The following is a 23,712-nucleotide window of genomic DNA, read 5'->3' as shown; positions in this document are numbered from 1 at the left end:
GTGGGGGGAATGTACTGTGAGGACATCATACTGTGTGTGGGGGAATGTACTGTGGGGACATCATACTGTGTGTGAGGGGAATGTACTGTGAGGACATCATACTGTGTGTGAGGGGAATGTACTATGGGGACATCATACTGTGTATGGGGGAATGTACTGTGTGTGTGGGGAATGTACTGTGAGGTCATCATACTGCGTGGGGGGGAAATGTACTGTGAGGACATCATAATGTGTGTGTGGGGGGATGTACTGTGGGGACATCATACTGTGTGTGGGGGGAATGTACTGTGAGGACATCATACTGTGTGGGGGGGAATGCAATGTGGGGGCATCATTCTGTGAGTGGGGGGAATGTACTGTGAGGATATCATAATGTTTGTGTGGGGGAATGTACTGTGGGGACATCATACTGTGTGTGGGGGTATGTACTGTGAGGACATCATACTGTGTGTGGGGGGAATGTACTGTGAGGACATCATACTGTGTGTGGGAGAATGTACTGTGGGGGCATCATTCTGTGAGTGGGGGAATGTACTGTGGGGAAATAATACTGTGTGTGGGGGTAATGTACTGTGAGGACATCATACTTTGTGTGGGGGGAATGTACTGTGAGGACATCATACTGTGTGGGGGGGAATGCAATGTGGGGGCATCATTCTGTGAGTGGGGGGAATGTACTGTGAGGACATCATACTGTGTGTGGGGGAATGTACTGTGAAGACTTCATACTGTGTGTGGGGGGAATGTACTGTGAGGACATTATACTGTGTGGGGGGGGAATGTACTGTGAGGACATTATACTGTGTGGGGGGGTAATGTACTGTGAGGACATCATACTGTGTGTGAGGGGAATGTACTGTGAGGACATCATACTGTGTATGGGGGAATGTACTGTGAGGACATCATACTGTACATAGGGGGAATGTACTGTCAGGACATCATACTGTGTGTGGGGGAATGTACTGTGGGGACATCATACTGTGTGTGGGGATATGTACTGTGGGGACATCATACTGTGTGTGGGGGGAATGTACTGTGAGGACATCATACTGTGTGTGTGGGGAATGTACTGTGGGGACATCATACTGTGTCTGGGGGGAATGTACTGTGGGGACATCATACTGTGGGGGGGGGGATGTACTGTGAGGACATCATACTGTGTGTTAGGGGAATGTACTGTGAGGACATCATACTGTGTGTGAGGGGAATGTACTGTGGGGACATCATACTGTGTATGGGGGAATGTACTGTGTGTGGGGGGAATGTACTGTGCAGACATCATACGTGCAGACATCATACTGTGTGTGGGGGGGAAATGTACTGTGAGGACATCATAATGTGGGTGTGGGGGAATGTACTATGGGGACATCATACTGTGTGTGGGGGGAATATACTGTGAGGTCATCATACTACGTGGGGGGAAATGTACTGTGAGGACATCATACTGTGTGTGGGGGTATGTACTGTGGGGACATCATACTGTGTATGGGGGAATGTACTGTGTGTGGGGGGAATGTACTGTGCAGACATCATACGTGCAGACATCATACTGTGTGTGGGGGGGAAATGTACTGTGAGGACATTATAATGTGGGTGTGGGGGAATGTACTATGGGGACATCATACTGTGTGTGGGGGGAATATACTGTGAGGTCATCATACTACGTTGGGGGGAATGTACTGTGGGGACATCATACTGTGTGTGGGGGGTATGTACTGTGAGGACATCATACTGTGTGTGGGGGGAATGTACTGTGAGGACATCATACTGCGTGGGGGGGGATGTAATGTGGGGGCATCATTCTGTGTGTGGGGGGAATGTACTGTGAGGACATCATACTGTGTGTGGGGGAATGTACTGTGGGGACATCATACTGTGTGTGGGGGAATGTACTGTGGGGACATCATACTGTGTGGGGGGAATGTACTGTGGGGAAATCATACTGTGTGTGGGGGTAATGTACTGTGAGGACATCATACTGTGTGTGGGAAGAATGTACTGTGGGGAAAATATTGTGTGTGTGAGGGGAGTGAACTGTGAGGACATCATACTGTGTGTGGGGGAATGTACTGTGGGGAAAATATTGTGTGTGTGAGGGGAGTGTACTGTGAGGACATCATACTGTGTGTGGGGGGAATGTACTGAGACGACTTCATACTGTGTGTGAGGGGAATATACTGTGGGGACATCATACTGTGTGTGGGGGAATGTACTGTGAGGACATCATACTGTGTGTGGGGGAATGTACTGTGAAGACATCATACTGTGTGTGGGGGAATGTACTGTGAGGACATCATACTGTGTGTGGGGGAATGTACTGTGAGGACATTATACTGTGTGTGTGGAGGAAATGTACTGTGAAGACATCATACTGTGTGTGGAGGAATGTACTGTGAAGACATCATACTGTGTGTGGAGGAATGTACAGTGAGGACATCATACTGTGTGTGGGGGAATGTACTGTGAGGACATTATACTGTGTGTGGGGGAAATGTACTGTGGGGACATCATACTGTGTGTGGGAAGAATGTACTGTGGGGAAAATATTGTGTGTGTGAGGGGAGTGTACTGTGAGGGCATCATACTGTGTGTGGGGGGAATGTACTGTGAGGGCATCATACTGTGTGTGGGGGGAATGTACTGTGGGGACATCATACTGTGTATGGGGGAATGTACTGTGAGGACATCATACTGTGTGTGGGGGAATGTACTGTGAGGACATCATACTGTGTGTGGGGGAATGTACTGTGAGGACATCATACTGTGTGTGAGGGAATGTACTGTGAGGACATCATACTGTGTGTGAGGGAATGTACTGTGAGGACATCATACTGTGTATGGGGGAATGTACTGTGATGACATCATACTGTGTGGGGGGGAATGTACTGTGAGGACATCATACTGTGTGGGGGGGAATGTACTGTGAGGACATCATACTGTGTGGGGGGGAATGTACTGTGAGGACATTATACTGTGTGTGGGGGAATGTACTGTGAGGACATCATACTGTGTGTGAGGGAATGTACTGTGAGGACATCATACTGTGTATGGGGGAATGTACTGTGATGACATCATACTGTGTGTGGGGGGGAATGTACTGTGGGGACATCATACTGTGTGTGGGGGGAATGTACTGTGGGGACATCATACTGTGTGTGGGGGGAATGTACTGAGACGACTTCATACTGTGTATGGGGGAATGTACTGTGATGACATCATACTGTGTGTGGGGGGGAATGTACTGTGGGGACATCATACTGTGTGTGGGGGGAATGTACTGTGGGGGCATCATACTGTGTGTGGGGGGAATGTACTGAGACGACTTCATACTGTGTGTGGGGGAATGTACAGGTATAGTGCGCTGAGCATGGCATCACCGTATCTCATGTAGACCTGATGACGTGATGCGGCGGCCATTGACAGTAATGCTGGGAGCTAACATGTGACATAACTGTGATTGGCAGACAGTCCCTGCGTGTTTGGTGGAGCATGGCGCCCGAGCACAAGGATACTGGATGGAGCACCCTCACCCATCACTAGGTGTGTGGAGTCTCTACTCCGCGGGTCACAGAATGGTGAAGCAGGTGGGTCCCCGCTCTGCAGATACACGTGGCCGGTGGATTGCCCAGTAATGGCGGGTTGGCTGCCTGTATCCCCTTACACCCTTTGTAGTCTGGTTGGAATGGTCTTCAGCAGCTGTGTGCTCACCTGCAGTGGCGGTGAAGGTGGTCACCACCCTGGCGTACCCCAGCATGCGGCACACTACTTTCCCATCGTTCATGTCCCAGCTGTCATCACAGATGGTTCCCCACTCTCCGTTGTGTTTGACTTCCACACGACCTCGACTCCCCCCAATGATTCGCACAATGTTGGAGCCTGTGAGGAGAAGACACAAGTAAAAGCTCCTGTGCTCGCCCCCAGCCGACCCCTCTCTGCCCCCCATGGAGGATAGTGGGTCTCTACCCGCTGTGATTGGCTATTATTGCTGTTCTCAGGTATGGGGGGGATCTTACCTTGCTGGCCGGGGGACCCCATCTCGCCCTTTGCGCCTGGAGCGCCAGGAACACCACGTTCTCCTTTTACCCCAGGAAGTCCTTTTCCCCCTGAGGAGGGAACAGAAGACATGTGAAATTGTGGCCCCGGAGTAATGGGCCCCCAGTGTATACTGACACCACCCAGGGTATACAGGACACATGGCAGTGGGGCCCCGGAGTAATGGGTCCCCAGTGTATACTGACACCACCCAGGGTATACAGGACACATGGCAGTGGGGCCCCGGAGTAATGGGCCCCCAGTGTATACTGACACCACCCGGGGTATACAGGACACATGGCAGTGGGGCCCCGGAGTAATGGGCCCCCAGTGTATACTGACACCACCCGGGGTATACAGGACACATGGCAGTGGGGCCCCGGAGTAATGGGCCCCCAGTGTATACTGACACCACACAGGGTATACAGGACATATGGCAGTGGGGCCCCGGAGTAATGGGCCCCCAGTGTATACTGACACCATCCAGGGTATACAGGACACATGGCAGTGGGGCCCCGGAGTAATGGGCCCCCAGTGTATACTGACACCACCCAGGGTATACAGGACACATGGCAGTGGGGCCCCGGAGTAATGGGCCCCCAGTGTATACTGACACCACCCAGGGTATACAGGACACATGGCAGTGGGGCCCCGGAGTAATGGGTCCCCAGTGTATACTGACACCACCCGGGGTATACAGGACACATGGCAGTGGTACCCCGGAGTAATGGGCCCCCAGTGTATACTGACACCACCCGGGGTATACAGGACACATGGCAGTGGGGCCCCGGAGTAATGGGCCCCCGGTGTATACTGACACCACACAGGGTATACAGGACACATGGCAGTGGGGCCCCGGAGTAATGGGTCCCCAGTGTATACTGACACCACACAGGGTATACAGGACACATGGCAGTTGGGCCCCGGAGTAATGGGCCCCCAGTGTATACTGACACCACCCAGGGTATACAGGACACATGGCAGTGGGGCCCCGGAGTAATGGGTCCCCAGTGTATACTGACACCACCCGGGGTATACAGGACACATGGCAGTGGTACCCCGGAGTAATGGGCCCCCAGTGTATACTGACACCACCCGGGGTATACAGGACACATGGCAGTGGGGCCCCGGAGTAATGGGCCCCCGGTGTATACTGACACCACACAGGGTATACAGGACACATGGCAGTGGGGCCCCGGAGTAATGGGTCCCCAGTGTATACTGACACCACACAGGGTATACAGGACACATGGCAGTGGGGCCCCGGAGTAATGGGCCCCCAGTGTATACTGACACCACACAGGGTATACAGGACATATGGCAGTGGGGCCCCGGAGTAATGGGCCCCCAGTGTATACTGACACCACCCGGGGTATAAAGGACACATAGCAGTGGGGCCCCGGAGTAATGGGTCCCCAGTGTATACTGACACCACCCGGGGTATACAGGACACATAGCAGTGGGGCCCCGGAGTAATGGGTCCCCAGTGTATACTGACACCACCCGGGGTATACAGGACACATAGCAGTGGGGCCCCGGAGTAATGGGTCCCCAGTGTATACTGACACCACCCGGGGTATAAAGGACACATAGCAGTGGGGCCCCGGAGTAATGGGTCCCCAGTGTATACTGACACCACCCGGGGTATACAGGACACATAGCAGTGGGGCCCCGGAGTAATGGGCCCCCGGTGTATACTGACACCACCCAGGGTATACAGGACACATGGCAGTGGGGCCCCGGAGTAATGGGTCCCCAGTGTATACTGACACCACCCAGGGTATACAGGACACATGGCAGTGGGGCCCCGGAGTAATGGGTCCCCAGTGTATACTGACACCACCCAGGGTATACAGGACACATGGCAGTGGGGCCCCGGAGTAATGGGTCCCCAGTGTATACTGACACCACCCAGGGTATACAGGACACATGGCAGTGGGGCCCCGGAGTAATGGGCCCCCAGTGTATACTGACACCACACAGGGTATACAGGACACATGGCAGTGGGGCCCCGAAGTAATGGGCCCCCGGTGTATACTGACACCACCCAGGGTATACAGGACACATGGCAGTGGTACCCCGGAGTAATGGGTCCCCAGTGTATACTGACACCACACAGGGTATACAGGACACATGGCAGTGGTACCCCGGAGTAATGGGCCCCCAGTGTAAACTGACACCACCCGGGGTATACAGGACACATGGCAGTGGGGCCCCGGAGTAATGGGCCCCCAGTGTATACTGACACCACCCGGGGTATACAGGACACATGGCAGTGGGGCCCCGGAGTAATGGGTCCCCAGTGTATACTGACACCACCCAGGGTATACAGGACACATGGCAGTGGGGCCCCGGAGTAATGGGCCCCCGGTGTATACTGACACCACACAGGGTATACAGGACACATGGCAGTGGTACCCCGGAGTAATGGGCCCCCAGTGTATACTGACACCACCCGGGGTATACAGGACACATGGCAGTGGGGCCCCGGAGTAATGGGTCCCCAGTGTATACTGACACCACCCAGGGTATACAGGACACATAGCAGTGGGGCCCCGGAGTAATGGGTCCCCAGTGTATACTGACACCACCCGGGGTATAAAGGACACATAGCAGTGGGGCCCCGGAGTAATGGGTCCCCAGTGTATACTGACACCACCCGGGGTATACAGGACACATAGCAGTGGGGCCCCGGAGTAATGGGTCCCCAGTGTATACTGACACCACCCAGGGTATACAGGACACATGGCAGTGGGGCCCCGGAGTAATGGGTCCCCAGTGTATACTGACACCACCCAGGGTATACAGGACACATGGCAGTGGGGCCCCGGAGTAATGGGCCCCCAGTGTATACTGACACCACACAGGGTATACAGGACACATGGCAGTGGGGCCCCGAAGTAATGGGCCCCCGGTGTATACTGACACCACACAGGGTATACAGGACACATGGCAGTGGTACCCCGGAGTAATGGGTCCCCAGTGTATACTGACACCACACAGGGTATACAGGACACATGGCAGTGGTACCCCGGAGTAATGGGCCCCCAGTGTAAACTGACACCACCCGGGGTATACAGGACACATGGCAGTGGGGCCCCGGAGTAATGGGCCCCCAGTGTATACTGACACCACACAGGGTATACAGGACACATGGCAGTGGTACCCTGGAGTAATGGGCCCCCGGTGTATACTGACACCACACAGGGTATACAGGACACATGGCAGTGGGGCCCCGGAGTAATGGGCCCCCAGTGTATACTGACACCACCCGGGGTATACAGGACACATGGCAGTGGGGCCCCGGAGTAATGGGTCCCCAGTGTATACTGACACCACCCAGGGTATACAGGACACATGGCAGTGGGGCCCCGGAGTAATGGGCCCCCAGTGTATACTGACACCACCCAGGGTATACAGGACACATGGCAGTGGTACCCCGGAGTAATGGGCCCCCAGTGTATACTGACACCACCCGGGGTATACAGGACACATGGCAGTGGGGCCCCGGAGTAATGGGTCCCCAGTGTATACTGACACCACCCAGGGTATACAGGACACATGGCAGTGGGGCCCCGGAGTAATGGGCCCCCAGTGTATACTGACACCACCCGGGGTATACAGGACACATGGCAGTGGGGCCCCGGAGTAATGGGCCCCCAGTGTATACTGACACCACCCGGGGTATACAGGACACATAGCAGTGGGGCCCCGGAGTAATGGGCCCCCAGTGTATACTGACACCACCCGGGGTATACAGGACACATAGCAGTGGGGCCCCGGAGTAATGGGCCCCCAGTGTATACTGACACCACCCGGGGTATACAGGACACATGGCAGTGGGGCCCCGGAGTAATGGGCCCCCAGTGTATACTGACACCACCCAGGGTATACAGGACACATGGCAGTGGGGCCCCAGAGTAATGGGCCCCCAGTGTATACTGACACCACCCGGGGTATACAGGACACATAGCAGTGGGGCCCCGGAGTAATGGGCCCCCAGTGTATACTGACACCACCCGGGGTATACAGGACACATAGCAGTGGGGCCCCGGAGTAATGGGCCCCCAGTGTATACTGACACCACACAGGGTATACAGGACACATGGCAGTGGTACCCCGGAGTAATGGGCCCCCGGTGTATACTGACACCACCCAGGGTATACAGGACACATGGCAGTGGGGCCCCGGAGTAATGGGCCCCCAGTGTATACTGACACCACCCAGGGTATACAGGACACATGGCAGTGGGGCCCCGGAGTAATGGGCCCCCGGTGTATACTGACACCACACAGGGTATACAGGACACATGGCAGTGGTACCCCGGAGTAATGGGCCCCCGGTGTATACTGACACCACCCGGGGTATACAGGACACATAGATAGCAGTGGGGCCCCGGAGTAATGGGTCCCCAGTGTATACTGACACCACCCAGGGTATACAGGACACATGGCAGTGGGGCCCCGGAGTAATGGGCCCCCAGTGTATACTGACACCACACAGGGTATACAGGACACATGGCAGTGGGGCCCCGGAGTAATGGGCCCCCAGTGTATACTGACACCACCCGGGGTATACAGGACACATAGATAGCAGTGGGGCCCCGGAGTAATGGGTCCCCAGTGTATACTGACACCACCCGGGGTATACAGGACACATGGCAGTGGGGCCCCGGAGTAATGGGCCCCCAGTGTATACTGACACCACACAGGGTATACAGGACACATGGCAGTGGGGCCCCGGAGTAATGGGTCCCCAGTGTATACTGACACCACCCAGGGTATACAGGACACATGGCAGTGGGGCCCCGGAGTAATGGGCCCCCAGTGTATACTGACACCACCCAGGGTATACAGGACACATGGCAGTGGGGCCCCAGAGTAATGGGCCCCCAGTGTATACTGACACCACCCGGGGTATACAGGACACATAGCAGTGGGGCCCCGGAGTAATGGGCCCCCAGTGTATACTGACACCACCCGGGGTATACAGGACACATGGCAGTGGTACCCCGGAGTAATGGGCCCCCGGTGTATACTGACACCACACAGGGTATACAGGACACATGGCAGTGGTACCCCGGAGTAATGGGCCCCCAGTGTATACTGACACCACCCGGGGTATACAGGACACATGGCAGTGGGGCCCCGGAGTAATGGGCCCCCAGTGTATACTGACACCACCCGGGGTATACAGGACACATAGATAGCAGTGGGGCCCCGGAGTAATGGGTCCCCAGTGTATACTGACACCACCCAGGGTATACAGGACACATGGCAGTGGGGCCCCGGAGTAATGGGTCCCCAGTGTATACTGACACCACCCGGGGTATACAGGACACATAGATAGCAGTGGGGCCCCGGAGTAATGGGTCCCCAGTGTATACTGACACCACCCAGGGTATACAGGACACATGGCAGTGGGGCCCCGGAGTAATGGGCCCCCAGTGTATACTGACACCACCCAGGGTATACAGGACACATGGCAGTGGGGCCCCGGAGTAATGGGCCCCCAGTGTATACTGACACCACCCGGGGTATACAGGACACATAGATAGCAGTGGGGCCCCGGAGTAATGGGTCCCCAGTGTATACTGACACCACTCGGGGTATACAGGACACATGGCAGTGGGGCCCCGGAGTAATGGGCCCCCAGTGTATACTGACACCACCCTGGGTATACAGGACACATGGCAGTGGGGCCCCGGAGTAATGGGCCCCCAGTGTATACTGACACCACCCAGGGTATACAGGACACATGGCAGTGGGGCCCCGGAGTAATGGGCCCCCAGTGTATACTGACACCACACAGGGTATACAGGACACATGGCAGTGGTACCCCGGAGTAATGGGCCCCCAGTGTATACTGACACCACACAGGGTATACAGGACATATAGCAGTGGGGCCCCGGAGTAATGGGCCCCCGGTGTATACTGACACCACCCAGGGTATACAGGACACATGGCAGTGGGGACCCGGAGTAATGGGCCCCCGGTGTATACTGACACCACCCGGGGTATACAGGACACATGGCAGTGGGGCCCCGGAGTAATGGGCCCCCGGTGTATACTGACACCACACAGGGTATACAGGACACATGGCAGTGGGGCCCCGGAGTAATGGGCCCCAGTGTATACTGACACCACCCAGGGTATACAGGACATATGGCAGTGGGGCCCCGGAGTAATGGGCCCCCGGTGTATACTGACACCACACAGGGTATACAGGACACATGGCAGTGGAGCCCCGGAGTAATGGGCCCCCGGTGTATACTGACACCACCCAGGGTATACAGGACACATGGCAGTGGGGCCCCGGAGTAATGGGCCCCCGGTGTATACTGACACCACACAGGGTATACAGGACACATGGCAGTGGGGCCCCGGAGTAATGGGCCCCCGGTGTATACTGACACCACACAGGGTATACAGGACACATGGCAGTGGGGCCCCGGAGTAATGGGCCCCCGGTGTATACTGACACCACACAGGGTATACAGGACACATGGCAGTGGGGCCCCGGAGTAATGGGCCCCCAGTGTATACTGACACCACCCGGGGTATACAGGACACATAGATAGCAGTGGGGCCCCGGAGTAATGGGTCCCCAGTGTATACTGACACCACTCGGGGTATACAGGACACATGGCAGTGGGGCCCCGGAGTAATGGGCCCCCAGTGTATACTGACACCACCCGGGGTATACAGGACACATCGATAGCAGTGGGGCCCCGGAGTAATGGGCCCCCAGTGTATACTGACACCACCCGGGGTATACAGGACACATAGATAGCAGTGGGGCCCCGGAGTAATGGGTCCCCAGTGTATACTGACACCACTCGGGGTATACAGGACACATGGCAGTGGGGCCCCGGAGTAATGGGTCCCCAGTGTATACTGACACCACCCGGGGTATACAGGACACATGGCAGTGGGGCCCCGGAGTAATGGGCCCCCAGTGTATACTGACACCACCCGGGGTATACAGGACACATAGATAGCAGTGGGGCCCCGGAGTAATGGGTCCCCAGTGTATACTGACACCACTCGGGGTATACAGGACACATGGCAGTGGGGCCCCGGAGTAATGGGCCCCCAGTGTATACTGACACCACCTTGGGTATACAGGACACATGGCAGTGGGGCCCCGGAGTAATGGGCCCCCAGTGTATACTGACACCACCCAGGGTATACAGGACACATGGCAGTGGGGCCCCGGAGTAATGGGCCCCCAGTGTATACTGACACCACACAGGGTATACAGGACATATGGCAGTGGGGCCCCGGAGTAATGGGTCCCCAGTGTATACTGACACCACCCAGGGTATACAGGACACATGGCAGTGGGGCCCCGGAGTAATGGGCCCCCAGTGTATACTGACACCACCCGGGGTATACAGGACACATGGCAGTGGTACCCCGGAGTAATGGGCCCCCAGTGTATACTGACACCACCCGGGGTATACAGGACACATAGATAGCAGTGGGGCCCCGGAGTAATGGGTCCCCAGTGTATACTGACACCACCCAGGGTATACAGGACACATGGCAGTGGGGCCCCGGAGTAATGGGCCCCCAGTGTATACTGACACCACCCAGGGTATACAGGACACATGGCAGTGGGGCCCCGGAGTAATGGGCCCCCAGTGTATACTGACACCACCCAGGGTATACAGGACACATGGCAGTGGGGCCCCGGAGTAATGGGCCCCCAGTGTATACTGACACCACCCAGGGTATACAGGACACATGGCAGTGGGGCCCCGGAGTAATGGGCCCCTGGTGTATACTGACACCACCCAGGGTATACAGGACACATGGCAGTGGGGCCCCGGAGTAATGGGCCCCCAGTGTATACTGACACCACACAGGGTATACAGGACACATGGCAGTGGTACCCCGGAGTAATGGGCCCCCGGTGTATACTGACACCACACAGGGTATACAGGACACATGGCAGTGGGGCCCCGGAGTAATGGGCCCCCAGTGTATACTGACACCACCCAGGGTATACAGGACACATGGCAGTGGGGCCCCGGAGTAATGGGCCCCCAGTGTATACTGACACCACCCGGGGTATACAGGACACATGGCAGTGGTACCCCGGAATAATGGGCCCCCAGTGTATACTGACACCACCCGGGGTATACAGGACACATGGCAGTGGGGCCCCGAAGTAATAAGCCCCCAGTGTATACTGACACCACCCGGGGTATACAGGACACATAGATAGCAGTGGGGCCTCGGAGTAATGGGTCCCCAGTGTATACTGACACCACCCAGGGTATACAGGACACATGGCAGTGGGGCCCCGGAGTAATGGGCCCCCGGTGTATACTGACACCACCCAGGGTATACAGGACACATGGCAGTGGGGCCCCGGAGTAATGGGCCCCCGGTGTATACTGACACCACACAGGGTATACAGGACATATGGCAGTGGGGCCCCGGAGTAATGGGTCCCCAGTGTATACTGACACCACCCAGGGTATACAGGACACATGGCAGTGGGGCCCCGGAGTAATGGGTCCCCAGTGTATACTGACACCACCCGGGGTATACAGGACACATGGCAGTGGGGCCCCGGAGTAATGGGTCCCCAGTGTATACTGACACCACCCAGGGTATACAGGACACATGGCAGTGGTACCCCGGAGTAATGGGCCCCCAGTGTATACTGACACCACCCGGGGTATACAGGACACATAGATAGCAGTGGGGCCCCGGAGTATACTGACACCACCCAGGGTATACAGGACACATGGCAGTGGGGCCCCGGAGTAATGGGTCCCCAGTGTATACTGACACCACCCGGGGTATACAGGACACATGGCAGTGGGGCCCCGGAGTAATGGGTCCCCAGTGTATACTGACACCACCCAGGGTATACAGGACACATGGCAGTGGGGCCCCGGAGTAATGGGTCCCCAGTGTATACTGACACCACCCGGGGTATACAGGACACATAGATAGCAGTGGGGCCCCGGAGTAATGGGCCCCCGGTGTATACTGACACCACCCAGGGTATACAGGACACATGGCAGTGGTACCCCGGAGTAATGGGCCCCCAGTGTATACTGACACCACCCGGGGTATACAGGACACATGGCAGTGGGGCCCCGGAGTAATGGGCCCCCAGTGTATACTGACACCACACAGGGTATACAGGACACATGGCAGTGGTACCCCGGAGTAATGGGTCCCCAGTGTATACTGACACCACCCGGGGTATACAGGACACATGGCAGTGGGGCCCCGGAGTAATGGGTCCCCAGTGTATACTGACACCACCCAGGGTATATAGGACACATGGCAGTGGGGCCCCGGAGTAATGGGTCCCCAGTGTATACTGACACCACCCAGGGTATACAGGACACATGGCAGTGGGGCCCCGGAGTAATGGGTCCCCAGTGTATACTGACACCACCCGGGGTATACAGGACACATGGCAGTGGGGCCCCGGAGTAATGGGTCCCCAGTGTATACTGACACCACCCAGGGTATACAGGACACATGGCAGTGGGGCCCCGGAGTAATGGGCCCCCAGTGTATACTGACACCACCCAGGGTATACAGGACACATGGCAGTGGGGCCCCGGAGTAATGGGTCCCCAGTGTATACTGACACCACCCAGGGTATACAGGACACATGGCAGTGGGGCCCCGGAGTAATGGGTCCCCAGTGTATACTGACACCACCCGGGGTATACAGGACACATAGATAGCAGTGGGGCCCCGGAGTAATGGGCCCCCGGTGTATACTGACACCACCCAGGGTATACAGGACACATGGCAGTGGTACCCCGGAGTAATGGGCCCCCAGTGTATACTGACACCACCCGGGGTATACAGGACACATGGCAGTGGGGCCCCGGAGTAATGGGCCCCCAGTGTATACTGACACCACCCGGGGTATACAGGACACATGGCAGTGGGGCCACGGAGTAATGGGCCCCCAGTGTATACTGACACCACCCAGGGTATACAGGACACATGGCAGTGGTACCCCGGAGTAATGGTCCCCCAGTGTATACTGACACCACCCGGGGTATACAGGACACATGGCAGTGGGGCCCCGGAGTAATGGGCCCCCAGTGTATACTGACACCACCCAGGGTATACAGGACACATGGCAGTGGGGCCCCGGAGTAATGGGCCCCCAGTGTATACTGACACCACCCAGGGTATACAGGACACATGGCAGTGGGGCCCCGGAGTAATGGGCCCCCAGTGTATACTGACACCACCCAGGGTATACAGGACACATGGCAGTGGGGCCCCGGAGTAATGGGCCCCCAGTGTATACTGACACCACCCAGGGTATACAGGACACATGGCAGTGGTACCCCGGAGTAATGGGCCCCCAGTGTATACTGACACCACACAGGGTATACAGGACATATAGCAGTGGGGCCCCGGAGTAATGGGCCCCCGGTGTATACTGACACCACCCAGGGTATACAGGACACATGGCAGTGGGGCCCCGGAGTAATGGGCCCCCAGTGTATACTGACACCACCCAGGGTATACAGGACATATGGCAGTGGGGCCCCGGAGTAATGGGCCCCCGGTGTATACTGACACCACACAGGGTATACAGGACACATGGCAGTGGGGCCCCGGAGTAATGGGCCCCCGGTGTATACTGACACCACACAGGGTATACAGGACACATGGCAGTGGGGCCCCGGAGTAATGGGCCCCAGTGTATACTGACACCACCCAGGGTATACAGGACATATGGCAGTGGGGCCCCGGAGTAATGGGCCCCCGGTGTATACTGACACCACACAGGGTATACAGGACACATGGCAGTGGAGCCCCGGAGTAATGGGCCCCCGGTGTATACTGACACCACCCAGGGTATACAGGACACATGGCAGTGGGGCCCCGGAGTAATGGGCCCCCGGTGTATACTGACACCACACAGGGTATACAGGACACATGGCAGTGGGGCCCCGGAGTAATGGGCCCCCGGTGTATACTGACACCACACAGGGTATACAGGACATATGGCAGTGGGGCCCCGGAGTAATGGGTCCCCAGTGTATACTGACACCACCCAGGGTATACAGGACACATGGCAGTGGGGCCCCGGAGTAATGGGTCCCCAGTGTATACTGACACCACCCGGGGTATACAGGACACATGGCAGTGGGGCCCCGGAGTAATGGGCCCCCGGTGTATACTGACACCACACAGGGTATACAGGACACATGGCAGTGGTACCCCGGAGTAATGGGCCCCCAGTGTATACTGACACCACCCGGGGTATACAGGACACATGGCAGTGGTACCCCGGAATAATGGGCCCCCAGTGTATACTGACACCACCCGGGGTATACAGGACACATGGCAGTGGGGCCCCGAAGTAATAAGCCCCCAGTGTATACTGACACCACCCGGGGTATACAGGACACATAGATAGCAGTGGGGCCTCGGAGTAATGGGTCCCCAGTGTATACTGACACCACCCAGGGTATACAGGACACATGGCAGTGGGGCCCCGGAGTAATGGGCCCCCGGTGTATACTGACACCACCCAGGGTATACAGGACACATGGCAGTGGGGCCCCGGAGTAATGGGCCCCCGGTGTATACTGACACCACACAGGGTATACAGGACATATGGCAGTGGGGCCCCGGAGTAATGGGTCCCCAGTGTATACTGACACCACCCAGGGTATACAGGACACATGGCAGTGGGGCCCCGGAGTAATGGGTCCCCAGTGTATACTGACACCACCCGGGGTATACAGGACACATGGCAGTGGGGCCCCGGAGTAATGGGTCCCCAGTGTATACTGACACCACCCAGGGTATACAGGACACATGGCAGTGGGGCCCCGGAGTAATGGGTCCCCAGTGTATACTGACACCACCCGGGGTATACAGGACACATAGATAGCAGTGGGGCCCCGGAGTAATGGGCCCCCGGTGTATACTGACACCACCCAGGGTATACAGGACACATGGCAGTGGTACCCCCGGAGTAATGGGCCCCCAGTGTATACTGACACCACCCGGGGTATACAGGACACATGGCAGTGGGGCCCCGGAGTAATGGGCCCCCAGTGTATACTGACACCACCCGGGGTATACAGGACACATGGCAGTGGGGCCACGGAGTAATGGGCCCCCAGTGTATACTGACACCACCCAGGGTATACAGGACACATGGCAGTGGTACCCCGGAGTAATGGGCCCCCAGTGTATACTGACACCACCCGGGGTATACAGGACACATGGCAGTGGTACCCCGGAATAATGGGCCCCCAGTGTATACTGACACCACCCGGGGTATACAGGACACATGGCAGTGGGGCCCCGAAGTAATAAGCCCCCAGTGTATACTGACACCACCCGGGGTATACAGGACACATAGATAGCAGTGGGGCCTCGGAGTAATGGGTCCCCAGTGTATACTGACACCACCCAGGGTATACAGGACACATGGCAGTGGGGCCCCGGAGTAATGGGCCCCCGGTGTATACTGACACAACCCAGGGTATACAGGACACATGGCAGTGGGGCCCCGGAGTAATGGGCCCCCGGTGTATACTGACACCACACAGGGTATACAGGACACATGGCAGTGGGGCCCCGGAGTAATGGGCCCCCGGTGTATACTGACACCACCCAGGGTATACAGGACACATGGCAGTGGGGCCCCGGAGTAATGGGCCCCCGGTGTATACTGACACCACACAGGGTATACAGGACATATGGCAGTGGGGCCCCGGAGTAATGGGCCCCCGGTGTATACTGACACCACACAGGGTATACAGGACACATGGCAGTGGGGCTCCAAGGTGAAGGGCTCCCCGGATCCAGCATGTAGAAAGCCATGATCAGAGATCTCACCTGGACTCCCAGTGTCACCCTTCGCTCCTGCGGATCCTCTCATTCCTGAAAAATGAATCTAAATGAGAAAGAGCCCCGGAAGCAGCTGAGCCCGAGGGTCCCGGCCCCCAACCCCGGATCAGAAGCACTACAGCACATGTTAGTATCACATACAGGATTAGCACCGCGTGACGATATACCTGAGCGGGGGGTGAGGATATAGCAGAGCAGGGGGTGAGGATATAGTAGAGCGGGGGGTGAGGATATAGCAGAGATCATGTGTGGGGTGTGAGGATATACTTGAGCGGGGTGTGAGGATATAGCAGAGATCATGTGTGGGGTGTGAGGATATACTTGAGCGGGGTGTGAGGATATAGCAGAGCTCATGTGTGGGGTGTGAGGATATACTGAGCTGGATGTGAGGATATAGCAGAGCTCATGTGTGGGGTGTGAGGACATAGTGTGGCGCCCCTGACCTGGTCAGGCACCACTGAGTACTGCACCCATGCTGGGGACAGTACAATACAGGTAATCCAGAAGGCTGACCGGGGTGTGGTACACAGGCGCATAGTAATCAGCTCTCACACATGTACCCATGAGAGGACCCCTGGGGATCCCAGGAGGGGGAAAAGCCTTGACCTTCACTGGAATAGTGGAGGGGGCCAAAAGCCTCCATCTCCTCTCAAGGGGTGTGGTGGAGAGTCTGGTTGCTAGGTGGCGTAGGCAAGAACAGGAGAGGAGGGGCAGTGAGTCAGTTAGAGGAGAACTCCATAGGGCTCAGTGAGGAGCAGACCTGTGGGGCTGTTGCAGTCTGACAGCGTCCGCGCAGTGGCTACTGACGGGGGAGAACGGTCAACTAGGAGTGCTACCCGAAATCCATCTTCAGCTAAAGAGAGAGCACGGAGTGGGAAGTAAGGAGACTGCTAGAGAGTACCAGGCCCAAACGGGCGGCAGATCCCGAAGCGGAGATAGATCCAGCTTTCTTTTGCTAAACCTGCCGGTGTGGGGCTCTCAAAGCCCACGCCACAACACCACAAAAAGCCGCAGCCACGTAGCCACAGTTAGGGCCCATAGCTCACAGGAGGCAAGCAGCTGGAGTGGCCTGGTCCAGGCGACAAGCAAACGGCAAACGAAGGGGAGAGAGGCTGCAGCATCTTCCCTGGGTGACCCCCATAGGGACTCAAAGTCGGGGTCACCCCAAACCACCAAGGGCTAAGGAAGGCGAGTCAGTAGTCACCCTCATAAAGTCAGCCTGAGGGATACCTGGTTCCCGCCTGGTTCATCCCAGCTACGCCCGGGTTACTCACCCTGCCATCAAATGTGAGTAAAAACCCTGAAAGACATTCTGCCTGTGTGGAGTTATTCTGCGCCTTGTGGTACTACGCACCTACATCGGGCCCTGGGGCTTGCCTCACTCTCAGGAGGCTATTACAACTGACTGCACTCACCATCAGCCCCAGGCGACCCTCAACCTGCAGTGGCGGTCCCCACTGACCGCAATACTGAGAGTGGCGTCACGATCAAAACCGAAGATTCCCTACCTGTGACCAGCACCAGCTGCGTGGAGTCCCTGAAGGTAATGCACCGACACTACACCTGTGGGGCTTCACAATAGCAGAGCTCATGTGTGGGGTGTGAGGATATACCTGAGCGGGGTGTGAGGATATGGCAGAGATCATGTGTGGGGTGTGAGGACATAGCAGAGCTCATGTGTGAGGTGTGAGGATATACCTGAGCGGGGTGTGAGGATATAGCAGAGATCATGTGTGGGGTGTGAGGACATAGCAGAGCTCATGTGTGAGGTGTGAGGATATACCTGAGCGGGGTGTGAGGATATAGCAGAGCTCATGTGTGGGGTGTGAGGATATACCTGAGCGGGGTGTGAGGATATAGCAGAGCTCATGTGTGGGGTGTGAGGATATACCTGAGCGGGGTGTGAGGATATAGCAGAGCTCACGTGTGGGGTGTGAGGATATAGCAGAGCTCACGTGTGGGGTGTGAGGATATAGCAGAGCTCACGTGTGGGGTGTGAGGATATAGCAGAGCTCACGTGTGGGGTGTGAGGATATAGCAGAGCTCACGTGTGGAGTGTGAGGATATAGCAGAGCTCACGTGTGGGGTGTGAGGATATAGCAGAGCTCACGTGTTGGGGTGTGAGGATATACCTGAGCGGGGTGTGAGGATATAGCAGAGCTCATGTGTGGGGTGTGAGGATATACCTGAGCGGGGTGTGAGGATATAGCAGAGCTCATGTGTGGGGTGTGAGGATATACCTGAGCGGGGTGTGAGGATATAGCAGAGCTCATGTGTGGGGTGTGAGGATATACTTGAGCGGGGTGTGAGGATATAGCAGAGCTCATGTGTGGGGTGTGAGGATATACTGAGCTGGATGTGAGGATATAGCAGAGCTCATGTGTGGGGTGTGAGGATATAGCAGAGCTCATGTGTGAGGTGTGAGGATATACCTGAGCGGGGTGTGAGGATATAGCAGAGCTCATGTGTGGGGTGTGAGGATATAGCAGAGCTCATGTGTGGGGTGTGAGGATATAGCAGAGCTCATGTGTGGGGTGTGAGGATATACCTGAGCGGGGTGTGAGGATATAGCAGAGCTCATGTGTGGGGTGTGAGGATATACCTGAGCGGGGTGTGAGGATATAGCAGAGCTCATGTGTGGGGTGTGAGGATATACTTGAGCGGGGTGTGAGGATATAGCAGAGATCATGTGTGGGGTGTGAGGATATACTTGAGCGGGGTGTGAGGATATAGCAGAGCTCATGTGTGGGGTGTGAGGATATACTTGAGCGGGGTGTGAGGATATAGCAGAGATCATGTGTGGGGTGTGAGGACATAGCAGAGCTCATGTGTGAGGTGTGAGGATATACCTGAGCGGGGTGTGAGGATATAGCAGAGATCATGTGTGGGGTATGAAGATATAGCAGAGCTCATGTGTGGGGTGTGAGGATATACTGAGCTGGATGTGAGGATATAGCAGAGCTCATGTGTGGGGTGTGAAGATATAGCAGAGCTCATGTGTGGGGTGTGAGGACATAGCAGAGCTCATGTGTGGGGTGTGAGGTTATACCTGAGCGGGGTGTGAGGATATAGCAGAGCTCACGTGTGGGGTGTGAGGATATAGCAGAGATCATGTGTGGGGTGTGAGGATATAGCAGAGATCATGTGTGGAGTGTGAGGATATAGCAGAGATCATGTGTGGGGTGTGAGGATATAGCAGTCACGTGTGGGGTTGTGAGGATATAGCAGAGCTCACGTGTGGGGTTGTGAGGATATAGCAGAGCTCACGTGTGGGGTGTGAGGATATAGCAGAGCTCACGTGTGGGGTGTGAGGATATAGCAGAGCTCACGTGTGGGGTGTGAGGATATAGCAGAGCTCACGTGTGGGGTGTGAGGATATAGCAGAGCTCACGTGTGGGGTGTGAGGATATAGCAGAGCTCACGTGTGGAGTGTGAGGATATAGCAGAGCTCACGTGTGGGGTGTGAGGATATAGCAGAGCTCACGTGTGGGAGTGTGAGGATATAGCAGAGCTCACGTGTGGGGTGTGAGGATATAGCAGAGCTCACGTGTGGAGTGTGAGGATATAGCAGAGCTCACGTGTGGGGTGTGAGGATATAGCAGAGCTCACGTGTGGAGTGTGAGGATATAGCTGAGCTCACGTGTGGGGTGTGAGGATATAGCAGAGCTCACGTGTGGGGTGTGAGGATATAGCAGAGCTCACGTGTGGGGTGTGAGGATATAGCAGAGCTCACGGGGTGGGTGTGAAGACATACAAATGCATCTCAATAAATTAGAAGATCATTAAAAAGTGAATTTATTTCAGTGGTTCCTTACAGAAGTGACACAAATATAATATAGAGTCATTACACACAGAGGGATCTATTCCTATATATTATATAGAGTCATTACACACAGAGGGATCTATTCCTATATATTATATAGAGTCATTACACACAGAGGGATCTATTCCTATATATTATATAGAGTCATTACACACAGAGGGATCTATTCCTATATATTATATAGAGCCATTACACACAGAGGGATCTATTCCTATATATTATATAGTCATTACACACAGCGGGATCTATTCCTATATATTATATAGAGTCATTACACACAGAGGGATCTATTCCTATATATTATATAGAGTCATTATACACAGAGGGATCTATTCCTATATATTATATAGTCATTACACACAGAGGGATCTATTCCTATATATTATATAGTCATTACACACAGAGGGATCTATTAATCTGTGTGTAATGACTCTATATAATATATAGGAATAGATCCCTCTGTGTGTAATGACTCTATATAATATATAGGAATAGATCCCTCTGTGTATAATGACTCTATATAATATATAGGAATAGATCCCTCTGTGTGTAATGACTATATAATATATAGGAATAGATCCCTCTGTGTGTAATGACTCTATATAATATATAGGAATAGATCCCTCTGTGTGTAATGACTCTATATAATATATAGGAATAGATCCCTCTGTGTATAATGACTCTATATAATATATAGGAATAGATCCCTCTGTGTGTAATGACTATATAATATATAGGAATAGATCCCTCTGTGTGTAATGACTATATAATATATAGGAATAGATCCCTCTGTGTGTAATGACTCTATATAATATTTGTGTTTCCCGTTTTGTATTGAATTACTGAAAGAAATTATCTTTTTGTTGATATTCTAATTGACTGAGACGCACCTGTAGCAGAACTCATGTGCTGGGTGGGTGTGAGGATTTAGCTGAGATCATGGGGTGGGTGTGAGGATTTAGCAGAGATCATGGGGTGGGTGTGAGGATTTAGCAGAGCTCACAGGTGGGGTGTGAGGATTTAGCAGAGCTCACAGGTGGGGTATGAGGATTTAGCAGAGCTCACGGGGTGTGAGGATTTAGCAGAGCTCACAGGTGGGGTGTGAGGATTTAGCAGAGCTCACAGGTTGGGGTGTGAGAATTTAGCAGAGCTCACAGGGTGGGTGTGAGGATATAGCAGAGCTCACCGGGTGGGTGTGAGGATATAGCAGAGGTCACGGGTGGGGTGTGAGGATTTAGAGCTCACGGGTGGGGAGTTAGGATATAGCAGAGCTCACGGGTGGGGGAGTTAGGATATAGCAGAGGTCACGGGTGGGGAGTTAGGATATAGCAGAGCTCACGGGTGGGGAGTTAGGATATAGCAGAGGTCATGGGTGGGGAGTGAGGATATAGCAGAGCTCATGGGTGGGGAGTTAGGATATAGCAGAGCTCACAGAGTGGGTGTGAGGATATAGCAGAGCTCACGGGGGGGGTGAGGATATAGCTCGGGGGGGGGGGCACATTGTGTATTACCTTCTTCACCTTTCTGTCCTTTACTTCCAGGCGTTCCGGAGATTCCTGCACCGGAGGAAACATCAGATGGTGACACTTTTCTCCCTTTAGTTACAATCTTCGGTAACCTTGGCCAGACTCCCCGCCTCTCCTCACCTGCTCTTCATTTTCGTGTCTGCCTGGATCCTGGTAGCATTGTGCACATAGATGTCTATAGAAAAACCTTTGGCCACCAGCAGTGTCCTTCATTGGAGCCGCTGGCACCCAACTCCCTTGGAAAGGCTATTCCAAAAGGGCCAAATCTGAGAGGTGGGAGGAATTGCTCCAGCAAGAATACTTTCACAAAAGACATCATCTTCTGATGCAAAAATGTCAAAAGCGAGGCTACTCCAATACAGTGCTCCATGGATTGTGTACCTCTGGGGCCAGAGAGGGGAGAGTGCTCCATGGATTGTGTACCTCTGGGGCCAGAGAGGGGAGAGGGCTCCATGGATTGTGTACCTCTGGGGCCAGAGAGAGGAGAGTGCTCCATGGAGCGTGTACCTCCGGGGGCCAGAGAGGGGAGAGGGCTCCATGAAGCGTGTACCTGCGGGGCCAGAGAGGGGAGAGTGCTCCATGGAGCGTGTACCTGGGGGTCAGAGAGGGGAGAGGGCTCCATGGAGTGTGTACCTCCGGGGCCAGAGAGGGGAGAGTGCTCCATGGAGCGTGTACCTCCGGGGGCCGGAGAGCCGAGAGTGCTCCATGGAGCGTGTACCTCCGGGGGCCGGAGAGCCGAGAGTGCTCCATGGAGCGTGTACCTCCGGGGGCCAGAGAGGGGAGAGTGCTCCATGGATTGTGTACCTCTGGGGCCAGAGAGGGGAGAGTGCTCCATGGATTGTGTACCTCTGGGGCCAGAGAGGGGAGAGTGCTCCATGGAGCGTGTACCTCCGGGGGCCAGAGAGGGGAGAGTGCTCCATGGATTGTGTACCTCTGGGGCCAGAGAGGGGAGAGTGCTCCATGGAGCGTGTACCTCCGGGGGCCAGAGAGGGGAGAGTGCTCCATGGATTGTGTACCTCTGGGGCCAGAGAGGGGAGAGTGCTCCATGGAGCGTGTACCTCTGGGGGCCAGAGAGGGGAGAGTGCTCCATGGAGCGTGTACCTCTGGGGGCCAGAGAGGGGAGAGGGCTCCATGGATTGTGTACCTCTGGGGCCAGAGAGGGGAGAGGGCTCCATGGATTGTGTACCTCTGGGGCCAGAGAGAGGAGAGTGCTCCATGGAGCGTGTACCTCCGGGGGCCAGAGAGGGGAGAGGGCTCCATGAAGCGTGTACCTGCGGGGCCAGAGAGGGGAGAGTGCTCCATGGAGCGTGTACCTGGGGGTCAGAGAGGGGAGAGGGCTCCATGGAGTGTGTACCTCCGGGGGCCTGAGAGGGGAGAGTGCTCCATGGAGCATGTACCTCCGGGGCCAGAGAGGGGAGAGTGCTCCATGGAGCGTGTACCTCCGGGGGCCGGAGAG

General features: G+C 55.6%; 1 protein-coding gene across 2 annotated transcripts in view; it reads right to left on the bottom strand.

Annotated features, from left to right (window-relative positions):
• The window catches only part of MARCO (macrophage receptor with collagenous structure), a 189,820-nt gene that overhangs the window by 6,948 nt on the left and 159,160 nt on the right, over positions 1-23,712 (bottom strand). For both annotated transcript variants that reach the window (XM_075318730.1, XM_075318731.1), the window contains 4 exons: positions 22,242-22,286; positions 16,896-16,940; positions 4,014-4,103; positions 3,709-3,876 (listed from right to left, as the gene is read on the bottom strand). In XM_075318730.1, coding sequence (XP_075174845.1) covers positions 3,709-3,876; positions 4,014-4,103; positions 16,896-16,940; positions 22,242-22,286 — 348 coding nt within the window. The remainder of the gene's footprint in view (positions 1-3,708; positions 3,877-4,013; positions 4,104-16,895; positions 16,941-22,241; positions 22,287-23,712) is intronic.

The sequence above is a fragment of the Anomaloglossus baeobatrachus genome, chromosome 7 (assembly GCF_048569485.1).
Source record: "Anomaloglossus baeobatrachus isolate aAnoBae1 chromosome 7, aAnoBae1.hap1, whole genome shotgun sequence".
Lineage (NCBI taxonomy): Eukaryota > Metazoa > Chordata > Amphibia > Anura > Aromobatidae > Anomaloglossus > Anomaloglossus baeobatrachus.
Note: the sequence above shows the minus strand (reverse complement) of the source record. Positions and strands in the feature narration are given on the sequence as shown.